Genomic DNA, 24,574 nt, shown 5'->3' with positions numbered 1-24,574 from the left:
TCGGTCAGCTGTGCCGGCCGGCCAATGGGGATGGCTCACCGCTACCGTCACGTGCAGGAAAAGCGTGCTGCCGGGGTGATGGCGTCACGGCCAACCCCGGCGGGCGCAGGCGCACTTGGGCGTGTCTGAGGTAGCGCCGTGCCCGCTCGCCAGGCAGGCCGAGCCGGGGCGGCCCCGGCGGTGGCGCAAGCCGAGAACCCGCGCCTGCGCACAGCGGCGCCGAGCACGTTGCGCGGCGCGGGGGGGCAGCCGTTGGGCCCCTCTCGCGAGCGGTAACCGTCTCAACGGCGTGGCGGGCGCTGGGCCTCGCCAGGCGCCTGGCCGCCATGGGCCGCCGGGCGCGCGACCGCCGGCGGCAGCAGCAGCAGCAGGAGCGGGCAGGCGGCGGCGGCGGCGGGGACCAAGCGGTGAGAGCGGGACCGGGCCGGGCCGGGGGCGCGGGAGGCGGCGGCGGCGCCTCGTGGCTGACGGTGCCGCTGTTGCAGGGCTGGGCCGGCGGCTACCCCGAGATCGTGAAGGAGAACGAGCTGTTCGAGCGGTACTACCGGGAGCTGGGCATCGTGCCGGCCGGCGAGTGGGACGCCTTCATGGCGGCGCTGCGGGAGCCGCTGCCCGCCACGCTGCGCATCACCGGCTACAAGAGGTGAGAGCCCCGGGCCCGCCGCGAGGGGCGGCAGCCAGTCGCCCGCGGGCCGCGCGGGTGGAGATGCGACGCGCAGGGGGGTTTATGTCAAGCTTTCCGCTAGCCACTGCTTCCAGGGCAGTCAGGCTCGGTCGTCTGAAGAGGTGGGCGTTAATCTCGTTTTCCTCAGAAACCCTCTTTCTCCTTTAGCCATGCTAAAGAGATTCTGCACTGCCTGAAGAACAAGTACTTCAAAGAGCTGCAGGACCTGGAGGTAGATGGCCAAAAAGTTGAAATGCCGCAGTCGCTCAGCTGGTAAGTGAGCTAAGGCGCTCTGCGGGTTCACCTTGTCTAGTTTGCGGTGTTTGTTCTTTCTTTTTCCTTTCGCTAGCCTCTACCCTTTTTCTGCCTTCTTTTTTTCAGGTATCCGGAAGAGTTAGCCTGGCACACTAACTTGAGTAGAAAAATCTTGCGCAAATCACCAGAACTGGAAAAGTTTCATCAGTTTCTGGTTAGCGAGACAGAATGTGTAAGTTTAAGGGCGGTTGATTTTGACAGGCCTTGGTTATTTCTTTATATGCTGCGCTGAGTGTTTTTTCCAAACGTTATTGGAAATTGACTGTACCTTTTCTTTCAAAAGTTGATGAGCTCAGGAAAATTTGGATATTTGCCTGTATTGCTGTTGACAGTGAATCATCCTGTAGTTCCAGGCACAGAACTGCACTTACATATATTGGATCTAAACTAATCTCCATTTTTGTTTGGGATTGTGACAGTATACGCCTCTAAAATAATTAATTACTGTTAGAAAACTGACATTTGAGTCTTCGGAAAAAGAGTATGGTATGTACATACTAAGAATGGATGTTTCTCTCTTGTACTTGGCTGAAGCCAGTTTCTCTTCTCTTTTTTGAGAGCAAATACGTCCATAGAATTAATAAAACCACAGTGTTTCATCCAACTGAATTTTCCGATAAGTTCCTGTTTACCTCATGTTTATGTTTAGTGTTGAGTGCTAAAAAAATTATTTCCAAGTTTATAACTGTGTTTCTGACTGCTTTTATTATTATACCGTAACAAATTATTTTATTTTTATATATTCACACATGTATATACATGAACACATAAATATATATGTAAAAACAGAAGAAATGCTTCCGTTTCTGGAATAAAAATGAGTGTCTCTGACTTTTGTTTTTGTTTTTCAAGGGAAATATCAGTCGTCAGGAAGCTGTTAGTATGATCCCACCTCTGCTCCTTGATGTTAACCCTCATCATAAGGTAAATATAAAATATACCGTGTACTGGAATTTTTTCTGAGAAGATACTTTGATTAAACTAGAAATTGTTTCAGCATCTGTACTGCTATCATCTTATGTATTAGTATGTTTCATGCTTTCTGCATGTAGACAACAGCAATTAACTATTGTTCAGATCATAGGTACGTTGTCAAAGGATCGGCTATGTTCAATACCACATAAGAAATACTCATTAGTTGCATAATCTTACTTTTAAAATGTGATTGCACTTAGTTGTATATAAGTTAATATATTCATGCTTCAGCTCCTTTTTAAAGAAGGATAACTAAGTACTTTTAACTCTGCTATCCAGCACACTGGGAACAGGCATCCTTTCTAAATGACAGTATTTTCTACAAGTTAGTTTTCCTTTCTGCATGCCTTTTGAAGAAGTTGCTCCATAAACCTGTTAGGTGAAGTCATTTGGGTGAGGTGAAACACGCTATCAATAGTTGCTAAAGATTATAGATTGCTAGCTTCTAAGTGAGATGACTAAGGAATGCCTATGATATTTTCTTATGGCGGATTGTAGGAATGATATCTGGCAGAACTGGTAGCAAATGTCCTGTTCTGACATTAGTGATGTTTTAATATGCTACATTTATTTGCCAGTTGCACTTGTTTGCACTGTCAGGTGGTCTTATTCTCTCAGGCTGTGTTAGTGAGCTAGTTAAAAGTGCTAGGAATTTTTCTTTATTCAAGATTATTGTGCATTAAACCTAGACGGTAGCGACTTCTTGTTGGCTAGTCCACCAAATGTGCAAAGGATACAAAAAGAGTATTTCTGAGTCATTGATTAAAGTCCTTTGCTATCTCAAGGGGCCGCATTGTGCAATCCTTTCTTAGATCAGAAGTTTTAAAACTTCAGATCTATATGTTTTGAAGACCTGTTCATACATATTTTTATGTCAACAGTGCTTATCATAGATAGTTTTTCTATTTACTTACTGTATTTCTCTCCCCATCTTTTATCCTATTGACCAGTTTCAGCTAACTTTTACTGCTAAAGATCCAGAACATAGCTAGATTTCTGTTTTGTGAATATCTGTAACCAAGCAAGAGGAAAAACTCTAAACTTCCTTCCTCAGGAAAACAGTGTTAGCAGTCAAGTTGTTTGCTGTGAGAGTGACTATGTAAGTGACTCAATCACAAGCAAAGTTTGTGATGAACCAGGAGCAAGAAATATGCTAGCGATCAGGTCTTTAGTGGCTTGAGTGTTGTGTTGCCTGAAGGTGGTTTGAATACTTTTCAGGTGTTTCTTCTGGGGCATAGTAGTACCAGTTTATGCTGCCTTGATTTTTGCATTAAAATGCAAATATGTAGGGAGGATAGTAACCATTTTTACAAAATATATATAATTACCTGTCAAATATTCTCTGATTAATTTACTGATAGTTAAAGAAAAGTGTGACTTGCTCTTGAAGGTAAGTTTACCTGTAATCTCTGTGTGTGTGTGAGTGTGTGTTTGTGTGTGTGTGAGTGTGTGTAAAGCTCCAATTAATATCAGGCAAAATTTTTTGTGAGTTGATAAAAGGATCATGTCCCTGTGTCTATGTTCAGATTTCTTTTTCAAATTGTTTTGTCAACTGATATATTTGTGCCCTACAAACTGATTGCCTTTTGTATTTGGGACTCTGCATTCCTTGGTGCATATAAAAAGCAAAAGTGTACTTTTTTTTGCAAAGCTATGTGCAGAACAACCGTGATTCTGCAATCTTATACAAAAATATTCAGTTTAAACAAGAGCCCACATTTAATTTCTTGAGTACATTAAAAATAAAAGGTAAGGTTTTTTAACTTCCTGATTTTTGTAGGTTCTAGATATGTGTGCTGCACCTGGATCTAAGACTGCACAACTTATTGAAATGTTACATGCAGACATGAACGTTCCTTTTCCCAGTAAGTTTGGAAAAAATGCGTGAAACTTTTGTGACTTTAAATTTACATTTTCTTCCTGTAGAAGATTATTTTTAATATCGTAGATAAATAATAATTGCACTTAACTGAATTCCCTAAGTGTTGGGGTTAGATGAAAGGGGACAATAAGCATAGAATGCATTTCAGATTCTTTAAAGATTATGTCTAGGTAGTTTCCCGCAATTCAGGCAGTGCGTGTGTATCCCGTTCTCTGCATCTTGCTTTACCTCCGTCTTTTCCTTGAAACTTTGTGGGCTTCCGTGACTTGAAATAGAGAGATGGATTATATGTTTTCACAGTTCAGACTACTAAGTGTGATCAGAACTTAATGTTTGTGTAGTAACTAGGTTTGTTTAATTGGATAGTGCCCCACGAGTGCTTATGTTTTAGTGGTGTCCTGTGAGCGACTTATTGCGTCAATCATAAAATAAAGGGTATCATAGTTATCGGTTTTTAAGTTTTAGAATCTTTACTTTCAGTGAGATGCTCACAGAAAACACTGCCCATAGAAACTATGAGATTGAGTTTTTAGTTGTGTTTTTTTTTGTTGTTTTTGTTGTTGTTATACAATCTCTGCAAGTCAGCAGATTTTCTGTCTTTGGGGATAGTGGAAGTTTTCTCTCTTTATGAGGGCTTTACTTTGAGAATGAAAAATATAAACTGCACAGAAGCTAGAAATCTTGAGACTACATCTTGAGACTTTATTTTACGTTCAGTAAAAGTCCTTTACTGAAAGTCGTCTAAAAAAAAATAGTGAAAGACTTGTACAAATATGAATATGAGGCAGTAAACTCTTTACAGTTATTTTCCTATTGAATAGTAAAGCATCTTCCTGATATTTTATGTTTCCAGAGGGTTTTGTAATTGCTAATGATGTTGACAACAAGCGTTGCTATCTGCTGGTTCATCAAGCTAAGAGGTTAAACAGTCCATGTATCATGGTAGTAAATCATGATGCCTCCAGCATCCCTAATCTACAAATAGACGTTGATGGAAGAAAAGAGGTCCTCTTCTATGACAGGATTTTGTGTGACGTCCCCTGCAGGTATCTTGCATGTATTCTTCAGTACACGGATTTTATTGTACTAAGTGCAGTATTGAAATTTTTTGTTAGCAAGTTACTCTTTCGGTGTTACTGAGTGAGATATGGTGTACAGTGACTTCCAAAACAGATGAATCTGTTAAACAATCTTGGGTAAGGGTATACCAAATCAAGGCAAACTTTTTTCGTTCCAAACGGTTCTTAAATTTGGTTAGCTAAAAGGCTATGAATTTTGATCTCCTTACGCTCAGAATATTGAAATATAAAGACAGCTTAGAAGCAAACAGTATGACATATGAAATCTAGTTAATATGGGAGAGCAGCTGTTAATGTTTTGCTAATATGAATGACTTTGATGCAAAATGAGTTGTATCCACATGTAATGCAAATCTGTTCAACCCCTGTTGTAGTGGAGATGGAACCATGAGGAAAAACATTGACGTATGGAAGAAGTGGACTACACAAAATAGTTTACAGCTCCATGGGTAAAAGTGCTTATAATGCTTCTGCAGTTATTTCATTTATCTCCTCCTTTTCCTGTCTCTTCAGCATTTGCGTGCATTCATATATTAATATATGACAAAGCAGAGATTAAGAACAGTTGCCACTTTCTTCTCGGATAAGCACTTATGTGTTCTTCTGAGGAAGCGTTAATATTTCAGATGTGAGGTTGATCTCCAGTGAAGTGTGTGAATCTGAACTGTTTGTATTCTTATGACTACCTGGCCTATTAATCACTGAGTTATTAATTTAAACAAGGTAGCTAATAAAGTAGGGAAAAAATCATTTGGATAGGATTCTTAGCATTTAGGTAGGTAAAATGCTTTTAGGAAATACTTGATAAAATAACAGGCACTTGTAAAATTTTGACAGTAATGTTTCGATTATTAGGATATTAGAGATCATACATACAGTTTCAATTACCAGTCAATGGATGATTTATGTTAATTGATGGTGAATGAGCACCTAGCCTGGTGCAGATGCATGCATGGTAAAAAGCAGTAATTTAAACATAAGTGAAGGAGCTTAGAACATTTTACTGTGCGTTTGTAAGAAGCTAAGAATGCAGGTCAGTTACTGTGACTCGCTGCCATACGATAACTTGTTACTGCTTGATAAATTATTCATACTTGCAGCTTTTATTTTAGTTGTAAGTACGCAGGTGTAGGGTACAAGCTGATAATGCAGTATTGGTGATATTTTTCCCAGAAGGCAAATAGTAGCTAAGCTGCATTGTCATTAATATTTGTAATAGTGAGATTACTCTTCATTTTAATTCTAGATTTCTGAGAAGAAGAGTAGGGTTTGAGGGTTGTTTTTCCAGTATTAGACATTTTATAGTGACCCATCAAGTTTATTATATAGAACAAAATACAGAATGTATTGTTAAAATTTATGGAAAAATGTTAATGCTTCACCTAATTGCTGTTTTAATATGTGTAGCTGTGTAACAGGTGTAATTGTAAATGTCTGCAGTATAGAAATAGCTGACATAGTTACAAACGTTCTTTAATTTGTGCACTGGTGACAGCTATGGAACTCAGTATGTGCTAACTTAGTCCAGGGAAAGTAATATGTCTGCAGTACAGTTTCACCTGTAAAAATTTTTATGGGAAGTCTTTCTGGTTCCTGAGTGATATCTGGCTAGACGAAGAATGTTCTGTTAGATTGCAGTTAAGAATTGCAACTCGTGGTGTTGAACAGCTTGCAGAAGGTGGGAGAATGGTATATTCTACTTGTTCACTGAATCCTATTGAAAATGAAGCTGTGATTGCATCCCTACTGGAGAAGAGTCAAGGTAAGAATGTGACCTTGGAGAAAATGGGGAGATTCTTTTTCTTGGCATGAAAAAAAGATATGTGGATAATAGAACGAGTAATGAGCATAGTATAGGTAACATGTTCCTAGTCTGCAAAACTGCAGTATTTTTTTAGCACCTTTAGGATTTTATTGGCATTGATATAAGCAAACTTCTCAAATGAGCCTAAGCCAGGTGCGAGTAGAAATCCTTAAGAATTTCTGTTAATGATATGCAAAAGACTTCTACAAAACAAAAAGACTGCCTTTTTGTTATTTGGCTTCTACTGACTGATTCCACTGACAGGAGTCTGTCTGACATTCATGTTTCCTTTGGATAGCACAGCTTGGGACCCTACTGCTGTTGGCCGTAAGGGTAAAAAGTCTAGAATAGGTCACAAGCATATATAAGCAGTTTGAGGAATGTTATTGTGCACCAGCAGGTGAGTCACTGATATCTTTAGCATCCTTTGACCTGCATCTTGACATCCTTATAAACTTAATATCTTTGAGCCTATGTTTTTCTGCATTTCTGACTTGCATATGAAGGCTAATAAAAGTTGCTGTTGAATCTCCATCATCTGAGATAAGAAGAGGTGGAAAATTTGAGATGAGCTGGGAAGCTGCACTGCCTTAGCTTGTGATAGATAGTAGGGTTGACTAGCCCCCATTTCTGGGCCTGTGCTGGTGAACGCTGTTCTCTGAGTCACTAACTTGAAGTTCGGAGACATCTAATTGGATTTTACATGGAAAGTTCCACTGAGTTTATTAAGTTGACCTTTCTACTGTGCAAAGTAGCTACATGATTTCTGGAGCTGAGCTGATCCTGGAAGTAGAATAGCCTGCTCTGTGTAGTATTTTCCTTATACTAATCACTCTTCTGGCCCCAAGTTACATATCCATGGAATGTCATGGTCTCTAAAACAGCAGTTCAGCTAAAATGCCTGCAGATAATTAGGAATTGACTGTATATTTTCCAATCAAAAGACATTTTTATTTAAAGATAGTTTCTTTGGCAGACTGTCAGAGCAGCATAGATCTTTTTCCGGTAAATTACAATATGTATGGCTTATTGAAGGTTGTGGTAGGCTAGAGTTCAACTAATTTAAAGATGATCAAGCAGTATGGATATGAACTGAGGGCAGTTCATATGCGGTTTTTGGGACAAACTCAGTGCTTGGAAGTGAGGACCCTCACTGCAACCTTGGGCTGTGGCATTTGGATCTTGTCTTTGCCCAGTAGAGGTGTTTTTAAGCATACTTTGAGGCTATGACATGTCCCAGAGAGCAAGTGTCTGCCTTGGGGCTTGGATGTAGATGCAGCTTTAGGGAAGGGCAAAAGTGCTGCAGCGGTCTGTTAGGGACATTGGACCTGCAGGATTTGCTTCATAAAATGAAAATCAGTCCAGAAGGTTTGCTGGTTCTTCTGTCTTCATTCCTGGTGCTTTGTAATACTGCTACCCGTGGAGCAGATGAGAAACCTTTCCCCTTTGGCCTGAAGGAGTGACGAAAAGGCACTTGTACCTTGTGTTGCTACTGGGAGTTATAGTACTTCTGATGGACCATTTAATGCCTGATGCAGTCTGGAGCCATCGTTTGAAGTAATGGTGGAGTTATTCAGGATTATTCAAAGGACAGGCAGAAATGTTGAGTTACTTGAGTCACTTTTGAAAATGCCATTTTTGGGGGGCATTTGCCTATGATTTCCCATTCCACTTTTTCATTTATTTGGAAGATTTACCTTCAGCTGTCACATACACATAGTCACTGTAAGAATAAATGGTTGCTCATGTAGAACAGGCTGATAAATTCAGAATAGTGTGAGGAAAAGCCTACCTAATTGTTAAGTAAAGAATTCAGAATCATGAAAAAAAGTTTAAGGTTATTTTTCTCTAGAGCCATCACCTGCTTAAACAGTCAGTTTTTATATCATTCTTTTTAGACTCAGGGCTGCTCAAAGTTTTTTAATCAGCAGGTTAAATAATGATAATTCTGCTGATGTTTCTTGCAGTAAATGGCATATTTTTGGGGCATATAGCCTTTTATTCTATTAGGCTGTTAGTACTTATTTTCCTGTTAAACAGTTTGGACTTTTCCCTTCCCTTTCTTAAAAAAAAAAAAAAAAAAAAAAGTCCTCTCACACTGGATTATGGTAAGATTGTAAATCCAAAAAATGAGACTATATCCAGCATTTCAAAAGGCATAGTCATCCCAAAAGAGTACTTCCCTGGAAAACACTTAATGAGTCTAGTAATTCCAAATACCAAGAAGGCGAGAATAAAAACTGTTCCATAACTGCACTGCCTGGCGTAATGATGTTTAATTATATAGTTTTAACAGTATAGGCTGTTACAAAAAATATCCAGCCATTAATTTTTGGTTAATTTATACGGGTTGTAAACTTCCAGAGTTGTTGTGAACAGCTCTTCTCATCCTTCTTGTTAAGTTATGCTGCAGTAATTGTATTACATTTTGTTACCTGAGAGGCTTAAAAAGATGTTTTCCAGGTATGAAGTTTTAAGACTTTGTGGAGAATTATGTTTATAAAAGTTCATTAAGAGTCCAATTCTCAAATTTTGTTTTTAAAAATGTTTATATTCTTGGGCTTTCAGGTGCCTTAGAACTTGCTGATGTCTCTTCTGAGTTGCCAGGTTTGAAGAGGATGCCAGGAATTACAAAATGGAAGGTATTTGCCTGATATTTCTGTAAAGTTCTTGGTCTATACTAGAGTGTTAAATTAGGAAAGAGTTTTGAAATGTACAATTTGAAGTCAGTAGACTGAGCTAAAATAATGTTAGTGATTTACTGATTAGAATTTTAGATGATGTAATATTGCAGGGAAGAGGGCTGAAATTCTTTTTGATGATAAGCAAAATGCAGCTCATCTCCCTTGTCTGCTTTTTCCTTTGTGCCTTAGCTTTCTTTGATTTACCTCCTTTACCTTCTTAATATAATTCCCTTTCCTATAGTGTGCAGCTTGTGTCCTGTAGATGGCAGCGTCTTTTCAGACACTTTATACCGCCTCCTCAATCTTCAGACTCTCTAACTGCTGGATTCTGCACTTCTGTAGCTAGTCCATTTGAATTATTTCAAGAAAGGGTTTGACAGGTTTGACTTCCAAATAAGCTAGAGAAACTGCAGTGATGTGAGTAATCCTAGTATATTAATGGAACCCAGAACCTTTTATTCAAGGCTTATTTGATTTCAGTTCTGGAAACAGACTGGTAGGGAAGGGCAAAAGTAACCCAAGCTTCTTCAACTTCTTTTAACGGGCAAGAAAAGTAGAAGATTGTCCTGGTGGTAGGGAAAGAAGCCCTAATTAAATCTTAATTATGAATGTGTGCCGTTGCAACACCATTGGTGATTCTGTCTTCTCCCACCATTTCACTAGTTTCTTGCAGTGGTACAGTCTGCAGGGTTGTGCCTGCGTGAAGCTAGGCTAATGAGCAAGACACATGGAATAAAGACCTAATTATGCTCTAACATTAGAAAGCCAGCCTAAAAGCTGGCTAGTTTCTTTCCTCTTCTGATCCAAAACATTTGAATTGCACACTTGTACCTGAAGGATAAATGTGAAATGGATAACTGGCTATATGATCTTCCTCGTAATTTGTTTGTACAGTATAAGGCTACAAAATATATTCATAAAGTTTACTGAGGGTATATTGTCTTCCCAGGAAGGCGTATTTCTATCATTGCTTTTGAAAGACAAATCTCCCTAACAGGTGTACTTTAAAAAAGTATACTACTAAAAACTGCAGAAAGTTTCTAAGATATTTTTCTCTTCAGCCCTTATTTGCTGCTGCTACATTCTTTCAAACGTTATTGGCTAGTTCATTATTGAATATGTTAACTTGCTTCGATGCTGTTTTTACTTGGCAGTCTTTTGTTTCCTGAAGAAACATCTGTTCAGTGGACACTCTATGACTTAGTGATTACACTGAATATTCCTGAGCATCAGCTGACTGTACATCTCTATAAACAGCATAAGGAAAATTAAGTTTTGTTCAAGGGACATTGAGGAGCTTGCAAATATTCTGTACTCTGTCTTCAAGCCAGCTAATGAATGAATTGCAATGACTTATTTCAGAATCTTGAAGGAAAAAACTTTAACTTCAGATATGGTAATCTACTTTAGCAACACTGTTAGTCTTTGTTCTCCCCGTATGAGAGGCTAGTAAAATGGCTGATAGGAGAGATTAGCATATTCTCTTTATCTTGTCACTCCAGTGGTTACACTGTGAGATTAGACTGCTAAACCAAAATTGAACAAAGCAGGGCTGTTAGACAGTTACTCTATCATATGCAAAATAGTCCTAGACTCATTAGCACTTCCAGTTATTCATTGTTTGTTTCTGTCAAGCAGAACTTGTGACTTGCAAAAAAGAGCAGTTCAGAATCACAGCCTGTCTTCTTTCCATCTAGCAATATGACATGTAGTGGGTCTAGACTTGAAATATTAAATCTGGAAGGAAAGTCCATTCTGTTTCGGTAGCAGGAATATGTAAAGGCATGGTATTTTAGGTGTGATCTGATCATTGGCACTATGGCACCGTTACTGAGAAATACCGTACTGCATGATGTTGAAATCTGCATTGGAACTTTCTTAGTGAAATTGTAATCTAGATTACATCTTAGATTTCAGTTTCCAGTAGACCACTTAAATCAAATCTTTAAAAATCACAGAAAATTATATGGAAAAGCTTCAGCACACCTAACAGTCCTGAAGTCTCCACCACTGTGGTGCTACTATTTTTTTTTTTTCCTAAAAACACTGAAGGACGCGTCACTTCAATCACGAATTTTATTTTTCTTTCCCACACATCTGCAGAGGTGACTTTTCTTAGAGCCGTAATATCCACTATGAAAAGCAGACTTCTAGAGATCTTGAAGTTAAAATTTTTCCTATTTTATTTTTTTTCACTTTGGTATTCTTGCTAAATTAATAGTCAAAATGCCTGGTTAAAACAGTTGTGGCTTTAACCTTGTATTCAAAAAGGGTCCTCCAAAACCTGTGGCTCTTTGAGAGGACAGGCTAGTATGCTGTCCACTCAGACTCTCGGACTGTATTTATAGATGTGTTCTGAGTTCTAAAGATGCAAACACTGGAAAATACAGAGAGGTATGATTCTCAGTAACTTTCCTTAAAAATCTTCCTATGAGCTACACAGGGCTGCGAGATGGGGCTCTATGCTTACCAAGCCATGTTGCAATCTTGCATCTTACTTGCGTAATGAGAAGTGCTTCAGATTTCTCGTTTTCAGTCAGCTAGTCTGTAGTAGAATACAGTCACCCTTCTTTCTTGTATACTGCTTGGAAACTGCCCCCAGTAGAATGTCACACAGCCAGTCTCATGGAGAAAGAGAAGTGACATGTCTTAAATAATCTTCATATATTCCACTGCTGTCCTTCCCCTTTTGGTTTTTGGGTTTCTTTATATTCTGGAAGTTAACAGAAAACACTGCAGTTGATTCTGCACCAGTCTTTACTTGACTGCTCACTATTTGAAGTGTAAAGAATAGAGCAAAAAGGCGTGACTGGCAAAAATGTCCTGCACTTTAGGTGCACCCATGCAATACATACAGGAACAATGCCTTTGAAAGAAATTAATTTACTGTTCCAGAAAGTAACTTCTCTTTTTGGCATCCGAACCTTGTCTCGAAAGTATTTTAATTAAAACTTGTTAAAATGTTGGCCCAAATTGTTCGTGTTATTTTTTTTTTTTTCCTGCTGTGAAGGTGATGCTGAAAGATGGACAGTGGTTTGAAGAGTGGAAAGATGTACCTTCTAATAGACAAACACAAATACGCCCTACTATGTTTCCAGTAAAAGAAGAAGAGAAGCTAAAGGCAATGAATCTAGAGCGCTGGTAAATTTTCCCAGAGTAGATTTTATGAAGCTTAAATGGTTACCTTTTATGCTGATGGGCAAATTATAGTAAGGCATTCAGATTAAGAACGTGTTGCAGCATAGACCTGTGCTTTTATTAGTGAATATACTCTGATTGTTTCATATGTAATGACATTACACAACAGTTAGATTCTAGTGATGTCAGAGAAATTATTGAAGGTTGCTTACAACAAAAAAAAAAAAAACACTCATGCAAACAGGTCTAATTATTTACAACCAATAGAGATACATAGGCAAAATGACTAGAAAAGTATGTAAAACTTAAATCTTTCAGCAGTGTGACTGTTTTTCTATGAAAGATTTCCCACAGCTATTCCAAAAATACAGTGTTTAAAAATGACTCATTAACGCTCAGAAGTGTATGGTGAAATGAGTGCATTGCACTGATGCAGGTTATTTGCCAGCATGCTCTATTTGAGATCCTCTTTCTAGTATGATCAATTAATCTGTGCAATCCTAAAAAGAATACTTAGTTTACTCGAGAAGTAAATATAAATGTGACACTGCTAGTACTCTCTGACAACCTGAAAGCTGATGATGAACAGATGGCAACCTTTCTTTTTCTAGTCTTAGGATATTGCCACATCACCAGAACACAGGAGGTTTCTTTGTGGCTGTATTAATAAAAAAATCTCCAATGCCATGGAATAAACGTCAGCCTAAGGTAATTTCTCTTTAAAAAGCTAAAAGGATAGCCTTTTATAACCTTTCTGGAATGTTTTTGAAAGTTTCCGTAATAGAAATGTAACTATTGTTCGGTATGTACCCTTGAGTTATATTTCAGTGTGTCAGGTAAAAATAAATTCCTAAATCCCCTGAGAACTTTAAAAAAATCTCCTTTGAAAGTAGGAAAAAGCAATTCTGCCATCATAATAAAATAGCAAGATAAAGGTTGAACCTAAACTTAAGGCTATGAAAGAATGCAGAAGCAGATTAGATTTGGTAGCTGAAGCTGTTACTGCTCTCAGCTGTGTGTGTGTGTGGTCCTTCAGCTGCAGTTTTTCTACTGTGCTGTAGTAAGCTAATTCTGATTTCAGTGCATCTTACTCTATGGCTGGAGGGCCAGCGATTCGCTAGAGTAGAGTCTAGGAGGAATGGATGTAAAGCTGTGAAGTGTAGCAGCTTCAGCCGTCTGACTTGCATCCACTGTTTAACCAGCAGGGTTTAAAGTTGTCAGATTTTGTTTGATCTCTTAGATTATTCATGTCTTTGAGAAAAACTTCTTAGGTGAATCTTTTATTACTGTTGCCTTTGATTCAATTTGCTTTATTGGATCACCTTATGAGTAAAATTTAGGAGGCAATAAGGAAAAAGCATGCATGCAGAAGCAAGCTTCATCTGAATAATTCATACTGTTGTAAATTTCATGCTGTTGTACTCTCACAGAAAGCATGCAGCAAGATGTGTGTGTTATTTTGAGTGCTAGGAGGAAAAGAACTGATCCTGAATTAAAATGGTCTTCTCTGTGAATGCTTGAGCATTTTATAAATGGTACAGGAATACCTTTCTTGGAAAGTCAGTGAGAAATTGTCCAGAGCAGTGCTGCAGGTAATGCAAATTTTGATGGAATGTTGACTTAGTAGATAGAGTAGTTCCCTAAATGGATCTTTTTAAATGTACAAATTAATGAGAAGTAAGCATGTGCAGAGGGAACGTAGGTACCTTTTATTACCAGTTAGATACTACTCTTGCTTTGTTGAAAGTACTTACTGTAATTTGAAACAGGTTAATCAGAAATTACCACAGAGAACAGGAGATACTATAGTGACAGCAACTAATTCAGAGGATGGTTCTGAAGACATCATTGAAGAACCAATACTTGCAGAAAATGAAGAGTCTAAGAAAATGCAAAAATTGCAGAATTCAGACACTGAGCAAAACAAAAAGGAAGGAGTATGTGGGTAAGAGACATGTCTAAATATTTCTATTTTAACAGCTTCCCAAACGCTGAGTATTCTTTAGTTCTTAAATAGTTGGATTTATTTTAAAAAATGGACAAATAAGCAGTTCTTGAATATGCTCGACTGTCTTACATGGCCATATTTTCTGTCTTGTATTTCAGCAAATTAGGAAAACAACTACCTCTCTTGCTAGCATTTGCAAAGTCTATTAGGCCTAACTTCTGTGTTAAGGAAAAAACTACTTTCAAAAATGAAGCTTTGGAAGTTCTTTAGCTGTTACTCCCTCAGTCACTCTGCTACTCCCTCACAAATCTCTGCTTACTTGTATGGGCTTTCTGTTCTCAAGCACTGCTTTTGTTTTCTTATTTTAAGAAAATAAATTGTGGGTTAGTACTGTCTTGGTTAATGAAGCATAAGAAAATGCCAGTCTTCATTGCATATTATTGCTATTTGTAAAGTAAGTATTGACTGAGTGAAATAAATCTGATTTTAAACCAAGCATTTTTACTAAAATTTGGCAATGTTGTGTGTTTTTTAGACCACCACCATCTAAAAAAATGAAATTGTTTGGTTTTAAAGAGGACCCGTTTGTGTTTCTCCCTGAAGATGATCCATTGTTCCCTCCTATCCAGTAAGGAAAAAATTTCTGTTTTAGCAGTAAGAATCCTAGTTGTTCAGGAGTATTAGTAATTTAGTTCATCAGGAAAAATGGATCTAGTTGTTCATACATAATTTTTTTCCCCTAACTTTAGACCAGGTGCCCCTCCCCTCAGCACTTAATACTTTTCTTAAATGAAGATAGCCAACAAAAATAATCTGGATTCAGTAGGCCATAGAAGATAGCGCTGGAGTTTTTCAACTGAAACTTGGTGTCTATGACAGCTAATATTTTCTGATATCATGAGTCTTAGAAATGCTAATACCTGTTGTGGAGCTGAAGTGTCAAGTGACTGAAGGTTTTTGCAGAGATCACTCCAGGAAATAGACTAGTGAGTGCATTTTGAGTATCTGATTTCACTGTTCAGTTAATCAAGCGTTAATGAGTATTTTGGCCCCAGGAAATTTTATGCATTGGACCCTTCATTTCCCAAGATGAATTTACTAACTCGAACTCAAGAAGGGAAGAAGAGACAGCTGTACATGGTTTCTAGGGAGCTAAGGAATGTGCTTCTGAACAACAGTGAGAAGATGAAGGTATGGTTCATCTCTTCAGATTTTCACAACAGAATTCATGAGCGTCGTGGATGCCTCCCTTCAACCTTGTTGCAGAGTCTATTGCTGATACAGAGAAGTAGCCCTCTGCTTTTTTTTCTTAGCCTGCATGAATGTTTTCCTCTTTTTCCATCCTCTTTTTAAGAGGTAAAGAATTGTCTCTGAAAGATAAGTTTTGGTCTCCAAGATTACAAACAAATGGTTGTTGTTAGTTGGAAGGGAACTTAAGAATAGAGGAAGGGAGTATAACTGCTGTATGTGTACCTGAATTATTATGTGTTCGTCAGGTGCTTTCACAAATATTCCAAAGTTTACTTTGACACTGTTATGTTTATATGAGCCCCTTAATTACGAAAGTGTAGTAAGCTTTGAAAGCCCACCAAAAATAATGGATAACTTCAGTTGAACTAATACCTGGTTGTGTTAACACTGGGGCATTATGTGAAAGTAATTGACTGACTTTTACAATAGTATGGTAGATGCATGTGTACTCAGTACAACAACTGAACGTTTTAAAAAGTTGTTAAGAAACTGAAAGATCATGGCATAAGTAGCAGTTTGTGTGAATTAGAAATTCTGGGAAAATGGTTTTACTTTTTTCACATGATTTCCAATGGAAAACACCTCGCAAATGCTAAGGAGTTATCTTAAAAGTGATAGAATAATTTAGGTTAGAAGGAGATCATCTAGTCCAGCTTCATTTGTGCTCCAAGCAGAGCTGGCTTCAAAGCTAGATCAGACAAGGCTCGTGGCCTTGTCCAGTTAAGTCTTGAAAATTTCCAAGGATATTCATTACTTCCTTAATATAGAGAAAAGGGGGATTCAAGATGGGTAAGTATTTGTTCTTTTATCCTGTTGACAAGAAATGGCTGCATAGTTGACAAGATTTTGAGAAACTCATATTAGGCACTAAGTCTTTGGGCACCACAATGGATAGTGTCCTCATATTAAGCATTTGTGTGTTTTTAAAATCCTGCCTTGATTGACTTTCCCAGAATCACCCAGAAAATTCTTACTAAAATTAAAATTAGATCTTAATAGTTCAATGCCCTCATTTTAAGACTACCACTTGTTCAGTTTTCAACAACATGGAAAAGAACAAAAGTTGTTTATCTTGAGAGGGATTTATATTTTGGTACTGGGATATTTTTTCCTCTCTCCCTCTCAACAGCTAAAACTTGGGCTGCATTTATAATATAAGCCAATCTACATTTTGAATTTTGCCATGAATTTAATTCGGTGTCCAACATAAATGAGCAGACGTTGTAGCAGAACTGTATTTCCTTCAGAGAAATAATTTAAAATTAGAACGTCAGAGTTCAGAGTGATAACTTAGAATTTATACTCTTTAATGATGCTTTTTGGCTTCACAATTGGCAGGTTATTAACACAGGAATAAAAGTCTGGTCTCGCAACAGTGATGGTGAGCAGTTTGGATGTGCCTTCAGATTAGCACAAGAGGTAATTAAATAGCATTATATTTTCAAAGGAGGAACATTGGTTTGCTGTAGAACCTAGAACGCATCTGGCAGAAATTTTGTCAAATTGACAATTTTTATTTTCAGTGTGGTTTAAAACGTTGTGAAAATTGTTTCTTGTTATTAGCTAAAACAGATACTGTTTTTAACTTTTTTTCCTTTAGAAAGCAAAGATTGCATTTTGAAATGTATTTATTTATTTAACAGGGAATATATACCCTATACCCGTTCATTCATGCAAGGATTATAAATGTCTGTATAGAAGATGTTAAAATTCTGCTAACCCAGGAGAATCCATTCTTAAGTAAATTTAGCAGTGAAACACAGAAGAAAGTCAAAGATATGGGTAAGCTTTCTGGTTTGCGTTACGACAAAATGAGCATTCTGTAGTATTTTTAAAACATGGAAGACTATGAAAATCCAGGCATACAAGCTGTATTCGCTAAAGACGTTGGCTAAATTTATCTTAAACGTAGCTGTTAATGGGTTCGTTAAATAATACAAAAGCCCAGTGTGCTGCTGGAGATGGCAGACCTCTCTGGTCACAGCCTTTGAGGTATATGAACTCCAGAGAACAGAAGACTTTCCAAACCTGTGACTTCTGTGAAGCAATACTGATGAACAGAGGTTTGTGATAAACTACTGATTTTTGCTCCTGGAAGTGCTCCAGGTCAAGCTGTTTTCGTGGCATCTGCAGTGGTTTCTCATGATTGTACGTATCAAGTTTATTCAGATTTGATTTTCTTAACTATGGGAAGCCCTGTCTACTCCTCATAATAGATTTTTTTTTCCCTTCCATACTGGATGCTTGTAAAAATTCAGCCTATTTTTCAGTCTTTATATCATTTTACTTCCAGTCATCATAGTTACTTATACTTTGGTGTTTGGTAAGGCAAAATGTACTGGATAGAATAGCTGAAGAACAGTTTTTTCTAATGTTTGGGCTAGCGTGCTCTCATGTTCCTTTTACTTAAGTAAGGTTTCTTGCTAGAGTCACTGTCAGGATTAATCCACTTCATGATTTTGTGTGTTTTGTTTGTTGTTTTATATTTTTGGCAGTTTTTTATATAAAATGTATATGAATACTTTGGTATGCAAAAAGAATAAAAATTGGAATTGTCTGTAGTTTACTGTATTCATGTAGAGAACTCCTGCCCAGGCGTGACACCATGTTGTGTGCCTATCTAAAAAGTGCTAGTTGTCTTCAACACTTTCAAATTACAATCATTTTAACTTTATACCAAGTAACATGTCCTTTTTGTTCCCCCTAGCAATGGGAAGTATAGTTCTGAAGTATGACCCTGACCCTGAGTAAGTAGATGGATTGCTCTTTGTTTATGTACTTTTAAAATTTGAACAAGACTTTCTTTTCACTCAGAAAAACCAAATGGAGGCATAGAGATGCAGTGAGGTCAACAGTAAAGTCAGTGCCAGAAGGCTTCTTTCCCTGTTAATTCTTTGTATATTCTATCTTGCCTGTCTACTGTCAAAAACAATTGTAGGATTTAGCCCTGTAAAGGACAGCCAGTAGTTTTGCCCATCGGGACTCCACAGTGTCACTGCATGCGATTCTTTGTTTCCCTGTTGACTGCAGAGTTTGGAATAGAGAAAGCTAAACCTCTTTATTGTTCATTTTTGTTGACGAAGCAGTATTAGAAGCTCTTGAGTTCTTATTAAATGTAAACTTATATCCCACTGCTGCTTAAATTAATTTTGAAAATATCAGAACCAGAACATTGTTTTACACGGTGCTGAAATCAGTAGCTTCAGGTTTTGGGGGGTTTTTTGCTTGCTTGCTATAGGTGAGCAGGTACTTGTTTAGATTTTAAACTTAAGAACAATCTACTTCCATCTTCTATAAATAGGTATAAAAAGCGTATGCTATTAAAAGATTATGCATTTAATTATAAAGGTATGGCTATAAAATAAGATTTCAAGATTAATTTGCTCACAGTTAACCCAATGTAACTTTGTTTGTAGGAAACCTGATACTCTTCAGTGTCCCATAGTGCTTTGTGGTTGGCAAGGAAAGACATCGCTCCGTGCCTTTGTGCCCAAGAATGAGAGACTTCATTACCTGAGGATGATGGGAGTTGAGGTGTTTAAAGCAAAGAGGAAAGAGGAAGAATCAGAAAGTAAAACGGAGGAAGAAGTTGAGTACAAGCAAGCACAACTGGAGGAAGGAATGGATGTGGAAGATAAAGAACGTGATTTAGTCGCAAAAACGGAAGGAGAAACAGGTGAAGAATCTTCCCACACTCCTGTGGAAAACAGTGCTATGGAAGTCGAAAATAAAACTGAGGATTTAGATCAACTTAGTAAAAATGCCAACAATCATGTAAGCTAGGAAAGCGAAGACTGATATAAGTAGTGTGGATGATTAAGTTTCTCTCTCTGTCGTCACTTAACAGCTTCCATGAGGCTCACATCCAGACTTTTGCCTTTAGCTGGGAAGTTAATTTTAAAGTTTCAGTTGGAATATGATGTTCTCTTTTTAAAGTTTCACCTCTTTTATCTTTTAAATGAAAACTAAAGAGATTTCTCTTTACATCTGTCTTGTTTTTAACATTTTCAGCTCTGTATTACCAGTGGGTTTGTGTGTCTGTTGCTGGCAATGGACCGTGCACCAGTAAAATCTGAAGGCTATCTTGGAGATAGAATAATGATACGTGCAAATAATCGCCTGTCATACTGGTCTGAATCTTGTGCAGAATCCTTTCACAATAAAAAACTGGGGTTTAATTCAAAATGTACAAGCTCTAGGAAAGCATTTTTTTTCCGGTTAAGACCACTTATCCCACCTCACCTCCAACCAGAGAATGATGCTTATATAGGTTTTTTAAAGGATAAGGGTGTGAGTATCCACACAGATACATGTATAGGTTATATCTATAGCAGCCATTAGTATAAAATACTGGTTCATGTTTACTTAGAATAAAGCAATGCCCAATGTCCTGAAAAAGAAATGCACGATGTGTATGTATGTGTATCGTCAGAGACTGATGTCCAAGATTATTCTTCAGCATGGCAAATCCCTTGTTAGGGAGAGCTAATTCCTGAAGATCTACTTGAGAGCACTTAACGTTGAGCATGCTTCAAACTCTTGTCCAGAAATTTGCCTGGTTAAGAGCCTGTGACTCTCCCTCGGTCCTACTCCAGTCATTTGGGTTTGTTGTCATTTCTTCAAGTGGGAGTCATCTCTAATTTTTGCAAGATATGTGTTTATAGCTGAAATAATAGTTTAAAAACAAGGGTGGTGGTGTATATATTGTTGTAGAGAAGATGCTTAAAGGATGTTACTTAGGTCTAAGAGGGTGATTCACTTAATCAAACTAAAAAATAGTTAGATGGCTGTCTCAGAATTTCATAATATAAATTCCATCCTTTGTGGCTTAGCTTCTGCAGTACTCTTTGTCCTTGTATCAAGTTGACCTAAAAGGAGAGTGACTGGTGGTACAAGATGAGTATTATCCTCCAGCAGGACTATGCGATGCAAGTATTTCACAGACTGTGCTGGCTGTCAAACTGAGTTTTACGATTCTTATTTTTACTGGCAAAGTCCTAATATGGCTTGGATCCATTTACTTTACCTTCCTACAACAGACTTTCTGATGCTTGCCCTTGGACTACTTCATCAAGGGGAGTACTCTTGAGGGAGAGGTATAAAACTGAAATAATGACATGTCCTCTGATAGGATATTAAGTTTCATGCATTGAAAAAGCATTGACAGGAGTCCTTTTCCTCTTGAGAATCCATAAAAGTAGGTTAATAAAAATTCAGTTCTTGCCCTTGTATTTTGCTTGTTGGAGTTAAACACTCTATCATATCTTTTCAAAACTAAGTTTTGGTTCATTCTTTGAAATGATGATTGTGATTGGACAGGTTCTTTTTTGGCAGCTCCATATGCTGAAGAGCAAAGTAGCAGAATTTTCTTTTGAATACAGGTTATACTAATAACATTAAATTCTTTATGAGGTATATAAGAAAAAATTTCTTCCATGGCAACTTCAAGTATTTTCATATCTTTGCATTTATCCTGGAGTATCAGAAAGGGAGGAAGAGTGGAAGATGATTGTAAGTTTTTAAAGTCCTCTTCAACATCACGCAGTCTGCAGTATTCACCACTGAAGAGGGCCATTAATTTATGAACCTTATTAAAGCATAAAAATACCAGAGGTTAAGTATTAAAATTCTGTTAAAAGTTCCGAACTTATTTTGAATGATGTGTGCTATTGTCTCTATTGGTGCCCTTGAGCATTAGTTTTGCTTCAGTCAGTGACTCTACTAAGGATACAATTCTGTGACAGGTTATTCTGATAGGAATGCTTGTTGATACAGCTGATTCAGCTAATTTAATCAGCAATAAGTTAACTGTATAAAAAGAGAGACGGTCTTGTTAAGTTTTCTGATCCAGCTCACCACTGAGCTGTCCCTGGCAGACTAAGATGAGAGTAGGAAACTTTTACCTGGAAACTAGAGAAAAGTGGGGGCTATCATCTTACATCACCTTAAACTGATTAGATCAGCTATGACTTAGACTTCTAATAAAATAAGAGTCCCCATCTGCATGATCTTAAATGCTTTGAGTAATGCTTTTTTTCTGCATTATCTTCTCTTGGCTTTTTGGATTTTTTTTTTTTCCCTGTCAAGTGCAAATGACAGATTTAAGTCAAGAAATTGTAAATCTAATTATTTTTGGTGCTGGTGAGTGGTTTTACTCCACATCTCCAGAAAATGCGAGAGATTGCAGATATTTAATAAGAGAAATAAATAAATAATACTATTTTGCTTATGCCAGTTGCTCTATTCCAGTTATTTTTGTTTTGATTTCCAGAAACCAATATGCCCAAAATTCTAGATAGTGGCTGAAAAGCCTGTCCTAGCTTCCCAGGTTGGTTGCCCTTTGAAACAGGGAGCGTTTTGGCTATTTTTCTCTGCTGAGAATTGTAGTATGTGCAACTGTAACAAATAATTCTAATGGTCAGATGGCTGAACCTCCAGTTGGCTGGATTCGAGCGTAATTATGAAAAGAAGACTAAAGAAAAGTGTTAAACAGTTTTGTTAAGTCTGCGAATAGAAGCCTTTTAAATGACCAGATTTGAAGTTCATAAATAATGAAGTTCATATAAGCAGGTCCTATTAAATGTGAGAGTTTTCTGCAGTAATTCTGCCATTTTTAGCCATGCAGGACTCCAAATGTTTGCACTGATGGCAAGTTTTTTATGTATAATAGAGGAAACCAGAAAAAGAAATCCTTGCATCTAAGAGCATCCTCTCATTAGGTTCTGCTTAGAGGTGCCTTTAAGAGGAGCTGCTAGATCTTTAGGAAATTATCCATTGCCTGCCTGAAAAATCCAGAAAGAAAAGGAGGGAGAACACTAGACAGATACTCTTTGCAGCTTTGCCTTTAGCATTTACCTTATGTTAGTCATTTTTTTGCATTTTGTTGGAATTTTGATGCTATAGTTTGCCTCAAAATTAACATGCCGTAAGCCCTTGAGGTGAATTTCTTTTCCTTAAGCATGAGTCCTATTAAAAGTCGATGGGACTTCTCAAAGCATTTATATCCGTCAAAATTTTCAACCTATAAACTTCAAATTTAGCCTTACGTAGTAAAAGGAACCACTTGAGCTCCTGTAACTATCCTTATCCTAGACTGCAGCAAAGGAAAATTGATGCATTTCTTCCAATGGCAAAACTCCAGCACAGGAAAAAAGCAGTCGTATTGCTGACAGAGTTGAGAACAGCACGGGGTCTTGTAGTGTTTTCTTTCTCGGGCCAGTCTTGTAAAGAAGCTAAAAAAATAGGCATAGACAGAATAGCAAGTCTGTTATTTCCAATAAAAGTCTAGATAGTCTGTTGGCTTTGTAAAGCAACTACTTACAGTGTCATATGTTTTTGCCTTTTCCTAAAGCATATATTGTAGCCTAAACAAAAGTAGGTAACAAAGGCTAGTAAAACTGGCTAGAAAAGAGCTCAAATACAGAGCTGTCACAAGAGAGTGGCTGCCTGTTTGAAAGGCTGAGGTGGCGGCCTGGAAAATAACCGTGATGCCTCAATGCACCCCCATTGCCATATAGGAGCTACGGAAGAACCATGGCCACCATGTTTTAAAGGGTTTAGCAGCGACACTGAAATTCAACCAGCTGTATGTCGATGCCTGCAACACGAGTGTGCAGAACTGGATTAAAAACTACCTCACTGGGAAGCTTTTGCTAACCAAAATACAGGAGGCATCCAGCAGTTGCATAAAGGAGCTCAAGGACCTTGCTGTTTCAAGCGCTGGTAAGGGCACGTTTCAGAACGGCAGAGGGCAGCTCGACCTTGTTTGCTGGGTGTTTGTACCCACGTAGCTTCAAGCGGCTTTCTAATGCCTGTGCTGATAGTTGTATCAAAGCCATAAGTAGATTTAATTATGCAATTTGTTGTTCTGGGTTTCTTAAACCCGAGGCTTATTTCTGTACTATACTCTTGTTTATTTCTTACAGTATCTACTTGAGTTATAAATAAAAAAGAAAACTTTTCTTATTTCTGCCTTTGGAGTTTATATCAAGTTACACATAACAGACTGTTGGCTATATAAATAACAATGTATAACCCTGTTTGGTTTTGATGTTGTTGTTGTTGTTGCTTTTTGGTTTTTTTTATGAGTTATCCAGAGGAATTTTATGTCACTTATGGAAAAGAGATCACTGTCATTTATATTTATTCTGTCATCTGGAGTTTGGCTTCCTTCCAAACAGAACAGCAGAGTAAAACTATTTGATACTCATCTAGCATTTATAATGCATCATCTCCTGTCGTTACTCAAGCAGCAAATATTTTTGTCTTCCAGGGTTATGCTAAATGTACAGAAGCCAACACATTTGCCAAAAACAAAGAGAATTATAGCTTGCACAACTCTACAGTGTATTGCTTCTTGATACAATGACATTTAAAGGGGATCTCCATCCTTGGAGGTTTTGAAGAGTGAGCTAAATGAAGCTATGGCTGTCTTGATTTCATGTTGGTGACAGTCCTGCTCGCAGCAGGAGGCTGGGCTGGAAACCTCCGGAGGTCCCTTCCAACTGACATCCTGTACGGCTCCAGGGAAGTTCTAAAATAAAAAAGAAATCAACAGATTGAACCTACTTTTGAAGCCCTTGTGGAAGATTTTAGCTGTGCATTTGAAATCAAGCTGATAGGTGAATGGGCTAAGCCTTTTTTGTGGCTTCTGAATGTTTAGTCTCTTATTCCAACATGTGATCACTAACTGCTCATGTCTAGTTTTTAGGGGCAGATTTGAGGCGCTGGCATTTCCTGAAGACGTACGAAGTAGTCGGATCTGCTTTTGATTATGCTTTGAACATATAAAATGTTCAGTACTCTGAAAAGTCGAGCACCCCCTGTATCAGGGA

General features: G+C 37.9%; 1 protein-coding gene across 1 annotated transcript; it reads left to right on the top strand.

Moving 5' to 3' along the window:
• Nucleotides 1–117: 117 nt before the first annotated feature.
• NSUN2 (NOP2/Sun RNA methyltransferase 2) lies at nt 118–23,704 on the top strand. The gene is made up of 19 exons (XM_068931353.1): nt 118–407; nt 486–643; nt 833–937; nt 1,046–1,151; nt 1,832–1,903; nt 3,735–3,819; nt 4,690–4,882; nt 5,290–5,364; nt 6,547–6,677; nt 9,288–9,361; nt 12,414–12,544; nt 13,153–13,249; nt 14,311–14,486; nt 15,025–15,117; nt 15,545–15,680; nt 17,079–17,159; nt 17,384–17,522; nt 18,448–18,487; nt 19,157–23,704. Exons 1-19 carry the CDS (start codon nt 327–329, stop codon nt 19,521–19,523), a joined length of 2,340 nt encoding a protein of 779 aa, XP_068787454.1. The 5' UTR covers nt 118–326; the 3' UTR covers nt 19,524–23,704.
• Nucleotides 23,705–24,574: the final 870 nt, after the last annotated feature.

This window comes from Struthio camelus, chromosome 2, assembly GCF_040807025.1.
Source record: "Struthio camelus isolate bStrCam1 chromosome 2, bStrCam1.hap1, whole genome shotgun sequence".
Taxonomy (NCBI): domain Eukaryota; kingdom Metazoa; phylum Chordata; class Aves; order Struthioniformes; family Struthionidae; genus Struthio; species Struthio camelus.
Note: the sequence above shows the minus strand (reverse complement) of the source record. Positions and strands in the feature narration are given on the sequence as shown.